At 39.8% G+C, this 12,636-nt stretch overlaps 2 protein-coding genes across 2 annotated transcripts; both read right to left on the reverse strand.

The window, feature by feature from the left end:
• Positions 1-4,128: 4,128 nt before the first annotated feature.
• LOC148423156 (gamma-crystallin M3-like) lies at positions 4,129-4,943 on the reverse strand. The gene is made up of 3 exons (XM_088414527.1): positions 4,857-4,943; positions 4,543-4,785; positions 4,129-4,444 (listed from the first exon to the last, which is right to left on the reverse strand). The coding sequence occupies exons 1-3, from the start codon at positions 4,863-4,865 to the stop codon at positions 4,169-4,171; spliced, it is 528 nt and encodes a 175-aa protein (XP_088270653.1). The 5' UTR covers positions 4,866-4,943; the 3' UTR covers positions 4,129-4,168.
• Positions 4,944-9,090: 4,147 nt separating this feature from the next.
• On the reverse strand, positions 9,091-9,853 carry LOC148423157 (gamma-crystallin M3-like). Its single transcript, XM_088414530.1, has 3 exons — positions 9,815-9,853; positions 9,483-9,731; positions 9,091-9,372 (listed from the first exon to the last, which is right to left on the reverse strand). The coding sequence occupies exons 1-3, from the start codon at positions 9,821-9,823 to the stop codon at positions 9,091-9,093; spliced, it is 540 nt and encodes a 179-aa protein (XP_088270656.1). The 5' UTR covers positions 9,824-9,853.
• Between the last annotated feature and the right edge of the window lie 2,783 nt (positions 9,854-12,636).

Raw genomic sequence — 12,636 nt, forward strand, 5'->3', positions numbered from 1 at the left:
TCTGACACAGCTTTATACAAAGAACTGGCCGACAAACAAAAGTGTTTTTTCTGGTGGCTTGTGGAGGCATGTGGGTATGTATGCATCTATCTATCTATCTATCTATCTATCTATCTATCTATCTATCTATCTATCTATCTATCTATCTATCTATCTATCTATCTATCTATCTATCTATCTATCTATCTATCTATCTATCTATCTATCTATCTATCTATCCATCCATCCATCCATCCATCCATCCATCCATCCATCCATCCATCCATCCATCCATCCATCCATCCATCCAAACTCTTTATGATAACTGTGCAATTCTGCAAAATGACTTACAGTCATTTACAACCATTAAAAAATCGTTTTGAGGTCTTTAGTACTGACCAATGTTTTTCTAATCATCAGGATAAGGTATTGGAAGTAAGTAAGTCAGTGGAGGACATTGGGGATACACATCCAATTCTGATACTGTTTGTCCTGTTCAGGCTCCCAGGAAGCTGGGTCGATCTAACGATGAAATTTCTGGATGGATAAAAATTATCTTAGATATGAGATATGAGTAAGGGAATTTTGGCAAAAAAAGGTGACAGAAACACAGGAAAGAAGCCAAATAGTTGATTCAAAATGACTTTATAATGAATAAAATTTCAACAAAAATGGACAGACACTCTTTTTATCTAGCAAAAACTAACAGGTCAAAAATTGCACTTGCTGAATAAGGGAAGTTGAGCTGGTGAAGAAATCCATATCAGTGAACTGATAATTTCCTTCACATTCTAATAAATTGGTCAATGAGCAATTTTTCCCCTCTTTCTTCACATCTTCAAATGGTTTAAAAAATTAATGAATTGTATACCATTAAAATAAATGAAGAGGAATTTAAAATATTGTGTCCTTTTCCAAAAAAGGATATGTGTTTACTTTATAATACACTTTATATTAAGTACCTGGCGTGATAAAGATGTAACAGTATTTTGTATGTAACAGAGAACATATCATTAACTGACCAAAATGTATATTTCTTTCATCTAGACATACATGTTTTTGTTTATTTATATATATATATATATATATATATATATATATATATATATATATATATATATATATATATATATATATATATATATATACTGTATATATATTGTGGCTTCTACTTGCTTCTGTGCTCCTCAGGGTGAAAAAAACGAAACAAACAAAAACACCATCCCACCATATCTGTGGCCACAAAACCCAATGACTTTCGCCTGTCAGCTCGCATTTTGTGGAGGATTTCGAGCTGTTGTTACACCTGCGTGTGCAACTGCAATTGTTTTTTGAGTATTGTCCATTGTTGCAATGGAACCTGCGTGAAAAAGTAGAATTTCCCCTGTTGGAGAATATTCTGTGAAACGACTGTATGATTTCTATTGTATTTACTCTTATCCCAATATTACTTACTTCCAATTTTGTTGTATACCTACTGTATATACATTGTCAAGCAAGGCATTTTTTTTCTTGTCAATTTTATTCCTATTTCGATTTGAGGTTAAATACTTGTGATAAGGTATTATTTCTAAATAAAAATATCCTTATGGCATTTGTTTATTTTGTTCATATCTTGACACAATTACATGGATGTCATTATGTTATACAAATAGCTACGGAATTCTCAACACTGTTGATATCTTGGGCTTCTGCACAACTTGATGGAACCATAGAGCAAATGAAGCACAATGAACCATGTGCAAACCAATTGGTTGCAAAGCTTCATTGTGTCATGAAGCCTCAGTTGCTGACAATTGTTTTCTGTTTTAATCATATCACTTGGTCACAGTCATGTGCCGTGTTTGAATTCATTTTGGTTTGTGTTTAGTTGTTTTAGTGTTATATTCTTGTCCATTGTGTCAGTATCTTGTTTAGTTGATTGTGTCCATCTGTGATCGCCAACCGTTTCCTTTGTGTTGGCCAATCAGCTCGCTGCACTCCTTGTGTCTTGCTCAGGTGTTCATCGCTGTCTTGTCAATTTGGCTTTTATTTAGTCCCCTGTTTCTTTTCAGTTCTTGTTGGAGCCTTGATGTGTCACCAGCCCTGTTTGTCAGTGTCCCTTGATTCCAATAATGATTTTCTGATTCTTCCACTCAAGTCTTTTTCTGGGTTTTTTGGTTACTTTGTGATCACCACTTGACACGATCAACTAAACAGGACACTGACAAAGGTCACGGAAACAACCCCAAACTAGAATCAGAAAAAAAACAAACTGTCTCAAGCAGTTAACACAACAGTCACCTACTTTGTCATATTTCATAATAAAAATAAATAAAAGCATGTATCATTCCTGCTGATATCAAACTCTAGGTTGCAAAATCAGTTTCACATCTAAAGTGAAAAAGATGCAGGCAACACCATAATTATTTTATTAATCTTGTAGACATGGAAAATGCATAAAGTACACTACATAAAACTAAACACATAAAGCAAATTTCTTCAGGGCTAGCAACTAAATTCTTCATTAGCCCAATCTTAATATGAGTCACGCTCAGTCAATAAAGTTTGGTGTTTACCCACAGTTTCATACTTATTTCTATCCATACAGTATTTGTGATATCTGACTGTGTTACTTTCTTATTTCCTCCATTGTGTGGAGTGTATTTCTGCTTGGGGAAGTGTACAGAATAAGATTTTCTTTGTGTAATAATACACTATGCATATGACAGTAAAACTCTTGAACTCTAGATGTTCTTACATGAAACCACACACTTAGTAACATCGTATTGTTTCACTCAATGCTTGTGCACTCCCACTAGACATTTTTTAATTTTCAAGATAACTTCATTGATACAACACCTGCAGAAGAATAGTCATAGACTTCTAAAACACGTTGACTGAAAAATAATGCAGAACGAAGTAGTAATCCAATCAGAATTGTTATTCAACATTGCAGACACCGTCCCAAAGTACAGTGGGCTCCCGATTTACGAGATAAATCCGTTACGCGGTTGGGATCGTAATGCGAATTCGCCGTATGGTGGGCAATCCAAACCTATGTTAATTAGCTAATGCGTGTAAAACCTCAAGTAAAAACATAAAACATGTATATACATACTAAAAATTGGTATCAAAACTGTATAGTGAGTGGTACTTATTTATAATATACATGTATACAATTAAATATCATCATAAATAAAAAAAACATATGAAGGATTTATTTACCTTTGAGTGACGTGACGAGCTTGTAATGGCCATATTCCCTAGCGAGGGTAGCCTAGCCTAGCCTAGCCAAGCCTTCTTCATATTTCTTGATTATCTGCAGCTTCGTTTCCATATGAATAATCTTCTTACTTCTCTCTTTAACATCACTAGCAATTTTGGGACCTATTGAACTTTGAATTAAGCACTAAGAGGCACAAAAGATACGATATTGTAATTACTCACACTAGAGAACAAAGCTTTGCCATACCGTCACACTTGAAACGAGTGACAGCGACCAATAGCAGACCAGCATCTTAGTGATTCCGGGACACTGACCAAGAGCAGAAAAGTATCCTAGGGAGTCGTGACGCCGACCAATAGCAGAACAGCGCTGTAGTAACGTAAGTAGTGATGCGTGTATAGACATATGAGCACGGAGAGTCATGCACGCACACTGACTGCCAGGAGGTGTCGTTAGGTGAAAGAAATGGCGTAAAGAGGGCACGAAAAAACTTTGCAGTCTACATCGTGAGATGAAATAAATGACGTCGTAAACTGGGGGTCCGCTGTAGTAGGGTCCTAGGCCATCTTGCAAAACCGAGCAGAGTCTCTGCTAGAACTGAAACAGTACCAGAAATGTTTTTTTTTTTTTTTTTAACACTTCCAGTGTTGTGAATATGCTAGTACTTGGTTCTGGGGAATAGTCCCTGTGGTGTGAAGGAGAACGTTTGATCCATGTGGCAACAAGTGTGGAGAAGTTTCATTTACGCGGTTTCATTCATTGTTTTTTCTCGGGGAATCTTAAATGACTTCTGTTGTGATGTGTGATCCATGGCATGCCCATTATTATCTAACTACTATAGATGAGCTTGTCCAATACTGAAAGCGGTTTCAGCCTCAACAGTTTATTTTCACAAAAAACATCACTTTGACTGTTTATGATGAAGTACGATGAAACCAGAATTTAGAAAGTCATCAAATTTATTTGGGCAACAGTTTACAATTAGCAAGCATCTGTGATACGTCTCATGCTCATGAAGCGAGTGTTGCTCATGCCCATCTCCCTGAAGCTCCGGTGCTCACCAGGCCTCACATAGAGCATCTTGCCCCGGAGGTTGGGCTGCTCAAAGAGCAGCCAGTGACCCTCCATCACCTGGCAGGACATGCATTCGTTCATGCCGAAACGCTCCATAATGTTCTCGCAGTCATCTGTCAGTTCGTTCATCTGACCGCTCAGGTTCTCCTTCTCAAAGATCTTGATCCGGAACTGACCCCTGTGCTGTTTTTTTTTTTTTTTTAAAGGAATGACGGTTAAATTGGGAATTATTTAAAACAGCAAGACAATTCGCGAGGCATTTGTTGTTTTTTAGACCCTACCATGGACATCATACGGCAGGACCTAATACCGCTGCTGAGGCCGATTAGGCTAGACAAGTCGGGGTACTCGCCCCTCCTCATGAAGTGCTGGTTGCCCATGAAGTTAGTGCGCTCGTAGACCATGAAACAGCCGCTTTCCACACGGCAGGACTGGCACTTGCTCAAGTAGGCGGACATGTCCGCGCAGTCGCTCATGCATTCATAAGAGCGACCCTGAAAGTTCCTCTCCTCGAACAAAATGATCTTTGGAGGAAAAAAGTAGAGTTTTCTGGCATCATAAAATATAAATCATCAGCCGGAGGTGGCTTACTTACTTTGCCCATATTGATAGTGGAGCTCTAGTGGATCGTTCAGGGAAATTTGTTGGAACTGATACCTCCTAGTCTGAACATGCATCATTTATACCAGAAAAGAGACAAAGACTGCATGCCCCCTTTTGTTTGAAGTCCTGACCAAGCACCTGACTGACTCAAAGCCTATAGAAAGTTGAGTCGTTTGCATATCTACTCGCATGGTCCTAATGTTCACGCAGAATTTTCCTTTGCTTAGTTTTATAGATGTCCGAATCACACGTTTTTGTCTGAGATGCTGATTTTAAAGACCTGACGATACCAAGTCCACTCTGACATGTTGATAATTTTGCAAAAAGTATGCAAATGGTGTCAATTTCTCAAATTTGTGCACAGACCTGTATATGCGGGATTTGCCTTTGTGAATTGAATCAATTTAATAGTAAAAAATGTATTACATCACTATTGTTGGCAGTTACGTGTAGTGTTTGGGTTTGTGTGTGACTTATATATATATATATATATATATATATATATATATATATATATATATATATATATATATATATATATATTCTTTATATATATGGACAAAATACACTATTGATTTATGACCTTGTTAAATATAAACAAACAGCTGAGAGTAGCTTGCTCACCACCAAATGATTTAGTCATTAAAACTCTATTTGAAGCAAGCTGACTACGCTAGAAGAATCTTTTAGCTTACCCAGAATGTTATCACATAGTTTGTCTTTTTTTCTCCAAACAATACGTACACATACATTAGCGCTCTCTCTCTCTCTCGCTCTCTCTCTCTCTCTCTCTCCCTCCCTCCCTCCCTCCCTCCCTTGTCTGTCCGCCTGCCTTTGTGTCTCTGTGCATGCATGTTCCCCCTCAAAAGAAATAAAACTTAACATGTAAAATATAAAAAAATATATATTATTTGTCCATTTGATTAGATAGAGTTTAGGATTTTTGAAAAAAGAAGTGCCATGAACACCTGAAAACCCTTTTAGACTATTTAGTATATAACTTAATATTTTTCACATCCATTAATAGTTGATAATGTTCTCGCGTACTTGTTATTATAATATTTACAAGTTTATTCGTATATATCATATAATTTAGCTCTGCATCTTTTGTTCTTATAAAAAAAAAAATTACACCAGATTTTTTTTTTACATATACTATCTATCTCATGCCATCCATGGCTTATTTAAATCTTAACACTTGGTAGTTCTTAATGGGCCATGTGTATCATAAAATTCAGACCATTTTTGATCTGCAAGATCCATCTTTAGGGCAGAAATATGGTGATCTGTCTGATCTATCTGTCTTCCCCTGGTGGGACTCTCATTTATTGCAGGACTTGTGTGAGGGAAGGAACCACTGGCTGCGCACCTGTTCCCAATGTTCTTCACCCACTATTTTAGCGCAGCTAGGGCAGAGCTACAACGTCACATTATTCTCTTGAGATCCGCCACTAAGCTCTTTCAACACATTTGGAATTTTTCAGAGTTTTCCGAGTTTCTATCGAGTTCTTTATTTTTGCTTGCTCTCCTTGTTGTTCCCCTCGGTTGTCACTTTTGATTCCGTGTGTATTCTCTGCTTATCTTTTTTTTTGCTACTTTACTAATTCCTCGAATTTCTCCCCGACCGTTAGTGTTTCGACATCGTCGCTCTGTTAGTTCCGCCACTCAAGTTGTTTCCCACGCGTTCCATCCGCATTGACACTTTTAGTCAATGTCGCTTTCTGTTTTTTATTAGACCCCTGTCATATTTTTGCTTCTATTGGACTGACTCCCGGTTGCGTGTTATGTGCTCTTTTTGTAAATAAATGTTTCCTTATTCAATACTTTGTGTTAAGTGTCTGTTGGATCCAGTGACTTCCATTATCCCAGGTTTCGCTAGCATTACAAGAAATGGCATGCTGTGTTCTTGGTCTTTTTTATGATGTCACAAGTTTTTCCCTTCAGGATTTTCATTTCTTTTTCTTCTGTGTTTGTCTGTGTTTCTCCAGGAGTTTCTGTCAATCCATAACATAGCAAAGTTATTCCTCTTTGACCCGGCCCTTGAGATAGTCCTTATTTCTGTCAATATTAATAGATTGCCGCATATCTTTTAGATTTCTGCTTTCATGATTTGACGCTGTTCTGCATGTTTAGTTTGAGCTATATTAATACTGTATCATCAACGGCCTTCTGCGTATTTTGTAAAAGATTTTTCACTTCTTGTAGTTTCTGTTTTTCTCAAGTCATGTGTTAGTTGAGTCGAGAATCATTTTGACAAAATGAGAGGTTAGACATTTGTAAGAACCTATAGACAAAGATGGAGAAAAGGCATGTTTTCTTTCTCGTGCATGAGGAGAACGGAGGACTGCGTGAGTCCCATTCTACTGCGCTCTAGAGCAGCCTCTCTGAACCCTCCCTTTGTATTTTAGAAGTCCCTAATTTAAACAAAGGTTCCCTCCCTAAAAACAACATGGCCGGAACATGGTACACGTGTCTTTTTCTGTGTGTATGATTATTACAAGCTTGGCAAGATATTTCGTAGATAGCAAGCAAAGTGACATTGACTGGGGCCATCCTTTCCACGGCGAAGTTCGAGACAGCAACCATCTCACAGCAACCTTCTCATAGCACACATTGTTTTGTTGCAAGCAACGCATCTATTCTCTTGGCAAAGAATTTCTTCATTGTAAACAGTTACATTTATTATAGCAAATGTGCAATCACTATTTTTACAATTATTCTGACACAAAACCTTTGAAGTTTTCCTTTTGCTGAATTACAGGCGCTAAACAGATCTCTTAGTTGTAGCAGTTCACTGATTGTCATGTGGTCAGCGTCCAAGTTAAGTTCTAGCTTCTGTTTTGTATGGAAATTGAGTGTAGCCAAAAAACGAAGAAAGAAGATGGTTTGGCAGCCTTCGAGCTCTCGCTGCTCTTGCTGTCTTCATCCATAGAAACTTGGTTGACTAGGAGCGACAAGCCATTGGCAGGAAAGTGATGAGCAGGATCATCGAGCTAACGACAAGCAGGAGCAAACCAATGATGAGCAGGAGCCACAAGCCAGTGGCGACCAGGCACATCAAGCTAACACAGAGGAGCGCAAAGCTAGCAGTAATCTGGAGCGAGCAGCATTTTATATTTTGTGTCCAATTATTGTCACATTTTGTCCTGTAAAAATACTTCATTTTTGTCACTTATGCTTCTCCTGAATGGCAGATTGTGAGCCATTTCATCAAAACACAGTGAGAAATGTAAGGCCTCACAGAAGTCTCAAAGATTGTTGTGTTTGGAGGGATTCACATACCAAGAAGAGTAGTGTTTCACCAAGCAAGCAACATTGTTGCATGATACACAGAGAATCATCTGGTTGCATTTGATGCTTTTAAACCACATTTCACACTGTGATGCTGCCTTATTGCGTCTTTGTTGTCAGCAACGAGGCTGTGTGGATACGTTTTTCGGCGGACTTTGACCTATTATGAAAAGGAAAAGACAGCTGAACTTGTCCGTTCAGGACAAACATGCAAGAGCAGTTGTTTGACACCAGGTGAGGGGGAGAAACACAGCGAAGAGCAACCAATCTACACTCTGATCCTGTCACAGTCGTCACTTGGCTAAAGCATTTCTAGAGCATTTCTGGAGACGTCCATTTCAAAGAAATTGGAAGGGCCCAAAGATGACTACCTATGGAAAATTAATGAAGATGTTTGATTGCAGATGTATGTTCTTATGAGTGAAATTTCTTTTTATTAGTTTGCATGGCAGTGGGAACAAGGGCCAGCTAAAAAGAATGTAAAAAGCAACGACATTCGCGTTGCACATGCAATTCGCAATTCATTTTGCTTATTGGTCACCACCAAAATACACACACACACAAGTGCACCACTGATGGTGAGTGACCAAGTCATGATGGAAGCACGGGTGAAATAAAACGATGCACCAATAGAACGATGATTACAGTTTGGTTTGGCTTGAAAAAAAAAAAAAGGTGAATGATGACGGAAGGGGGCCCGGTGCGCCAACAAATGATGAATCTCGGCCCACCAAAAATGTGAAAATGCACACCTCTAAAATTATAAATCATTTCGATTGAAAATCTAACAACCACGTCTGGCCAAATGCCTTACATACTGTACAGTTTATACAGAAGCAGTTTGTGGTGGATAATCAACAATAACACTATTGTCATGTTATAAGTTATGAAGCATTTATTGATATGAATCATTACATTTTGTAAATATGAGCCGCTTAACATGTTTCCATGATGCGTCTGATAGAACCGATCCTCATGTCAACCGGACCCATCCCCATGTCTCTCACACTCCTGTACTCTCCGGGCCTCAGGTAGAGCATTCTGCCCCTGTAGTGGGGCTGCTCGTACAGCAGCCAGTGGCCCTCCATCACCTGGGCGGACAGGCAGTCGGACATGCGCAGGGTGTCCAGGATGTTGTCGCAGTCGTCCAGCAGCTCGTTCATCTGACCGCCAAAGTTCTCTCTCTCGAATATCTTCATCCTGAATGGACCTCGGTGCTGCAAAATCAGAGACGCAACTAAAGGGTGGGACAAACGAATTTGCTTCCGATTTGGGAGTTTTCCAAAAATTAACATGCCAGTAACAAACGCCATCTTGATGTTCTCACCATGGGGATCATACGGCAGGAACGGATACAGTCGCTCATGCTGATTCCCATCAGGCGCTGGTTGTCAGGGTACTCCCCTCTGCGGACCAGCATCTGGTGGCCCATAAAGTTGGGGCGCTCATAGACCATGAAGCAACCACTCTCCACGCGGCATGAGTTGCAGCGGCTCAGGAAGGATGTCAGCTCTGCGCAGTCGCTGCTGGTCTCATAGGAGCGACCCTGGAAGTTCCTGTCCTCATAGAAGATGATCTGCAAAAACAGATACAAATCTGAATCCCAACGGCCATGTGAAAAATCATAATATTTAAATAAAAAAATATTATTTCGCATACTCTGCCCATGCTGACGTCCAACCCTGTCACTGATTGCACTGCTGTCTGCCCCCAACCGCCAAAACCTTTTATAGCTGGTCATGATAGCCAAATGATCTATGGAGCTTTTGTGTGGAACATCTTACTCAGCAGCACCGCATACAGTCCTGTAATGTTTGTTCAATCACTTTGCATCCAGTTATTATTCCTGACTGTATGCATCTGGTCCTGTGCCAATTGTGACCACCTCTCCTATGGGGTGAGGACGTGTCAGCTGGGCCTCTTTTTGTTCACTCTGTGGGCACAAGCACTTTGTTGGATCCCGTTCTTATGTAGTGTGAAAAATTATCTTTGTGTGATCATTTGATGGTGCAGGTTCTAATTCTTAATGTGCATCTGAACTTCCTTCAAACAGCAGATGTACTTTTGGGAGATGCAGTTGCTATGGTCGTGTATTTGTCACCTTTGTCATAATGGACATGCACTTGTCACCTTTGTTCATTTTGATGTATTTTTCACCTAAGTCCTGTATTTACTGTTCTGACTTGTTTGTTCCCCATGCAGTTGCTCTGGTCCTGGCTTTATTATGTCATATAGGATGAATGGCAGATAGTATTTAAGCTCTAGGTTCTCAGGGAAACATTATATCTGAACATCAAGTCGAGCTCTGACCGTCATGTCACGCTATCTTCCTTGTTTCCTGATGAGTCATGTTTCTGAGTCAAGATTCCGATATTCGCTGTGGTCACATTGAACTTTTGCATGTCAAGACATCCGACTTGCAGCACGGTGGGAGACTAGTCAACACATCTGGCTAACAGTGCAGAGGATTTGTTTATGAGCGATGGACTTTCGTTTTGGAGTTTACGTGTTCACCCTGTGCCTGCGTGGGGTTTCCCCAGGCACCCCAGTTTTTTTTTTCCAGGTTCCAAAAGCTTGTGTGATAGGTTAGTTGAACACTCTAAATTGTCCTTAGGTGTGATTATGAGTATGAATGGTTGTTTGTCTATGTGTGCCCTGCTTAGGGTTTACCTCACCTACTGCCCAAAGAGAACTGGGATAGGCAAACCTGCACAATTTGATTCGATTCCTGATTTTTATGTCTCAGATTCGATTCATAAATGATTTTCGATTCCAAAGGATTTGAATGATTTAAAAATGTTTTCTGCTTCGCGACATAGATGCTTAAACAATCATCATACTACTTCAGTCTATTTTGCAGAAAAACAAAAATGTCAACAATGCCATTGCTTTTGATGTCCATGTCACATGTTTGCCACTCTGCTCGTTTTGGTCAAGACACTGCCAACATTTTTTTCAGTCTTTTTGAAAAGCTGAATGGCTGAGCATATCTTGGCTCCACTGTCTTTCCATAATGCTCTAAGGGCGTAAATCTTTTAATGAAGCTTTTAATGAAGACAGAGTCGATTAAATCTCCCTCAGGGTTCATTTTTATGTGACACGAGTGCCTCTCCATTTTTTTTTTTTTTTTTTTTTTTTACATTTGCATGCTAAAGCTTTCTTGCAGTCTGCTCAATAAAAAGAAAGCTGATTTTTTTTTCTTTAAAACTTGCCAAAATCTCCTCATCTCATACTCATGGACCCAATCTTGTGACATCTCATCTGTTGGGAATAGTGTCTAGTCCCTAGTGTAAAAATTTGCATTAGAAAGAAAATCCTTATTTGCAATACTTTAGGAATGAACACATTGTTCCATCACATAGAGTCATTTAAAATACGTAATTATAATCTGGAGTCATTTCTTAGGCTCCTAGTCTGTACATGTTACATATTCAAGAGATTTATTGTGATTTGTATATAGGTACCACACGATGAAATTCTTATTCTGTTCACTTCTCCGAGCAGCACACTACATTCCATAATCGAGCAATAAATAAAAAGCAATAAACAACAAACAGGGACTATAGTGCTAATAATGTAGTGCAGAATATCATGTAGTGCAAAATGTTAGTGCAAGATATTGTTTGTGCATGCAGTAGAGGGCAAATTAGTTTGTTGAGAATCCGTATGGCTTGTGGGTAGAAGCTGTTTGCCAGTCTGGCAGTCCTGGCCCTCAGGCTCCTGTAGCATCTGTCTGATGGCAGCAGTTCAAACAGATTGTGTTGTGGATGTGTCTTGTCCTTGATGATGTTGCGTGTTTTTCGCAATATCCTCGTGTGGTACTGTAAATGTCCTGCAGTGATGGTAAAACTGCTCCACAGATGGGCTGTGAGGACTTGATCACACGCTGGAGAGCCTTCCTCCTGTGCCGTGCTGTTGCCGTGCAGTTGCCGTACCAGACTGTGATAAAGGTGGAGAGGGCACTTTGGATTGTGTATCTGTTGTTGTCAAGAGTCTTTGCTGACATGCCAAATTTCTTCAGTCTCTGCAGAAAATACAGTCTCTGTTGGGACTTCTTGATGATCTGTCGAGTGTTGTGGAACCAGGTGAGATCCTCGCTGATGTGGGTGCCGAGAACTTTGAAGGCTTTTACCCTCCCACCTCAGTCCCATCGTGTGGTTCTACCTGCCGCCTTGGGTCTATGATCAGTTCTTTGGTTTTGTCCGTGTTGACGTATAGATTGTTGCTGTGACATCAGGCCACAAGGTCTGCCACCTCTATCCTGTTTCCACATCCACCACTGATCAGCCCGATGACTGTAGTGTCGTCCGCATACTTAATTATGCTGGTGTTGTTTCTGGGAGGCAACACAACCATAGATGAAGAGTGTTCAAAGCAGGCTGCACAGCACACAGCCCTGGGATGTCCCTGTGCTTAAAATCCTGGTGCTGGATGTGCGGTTGGGGACTCTGACTGATTGAAATCTGCCGGTGAGGACGTTC

Source organism: Hippichthys cyanospilos, chromosome 5, assembly GCF_059441005.1.
Source record: "Hippichthys cyanospilos isolate Australia breed blue-spotted pipefish chromosome 5, RoL_Hcya_1.0, whole genome shotgun sequence".
Lineage (NCBI taxonomy): Eukaryota > Metazoa > Chordata > Actinopteri > Syngnathiformes > Syngnathidae > Hippichthys > Hippichthys cyanospilos.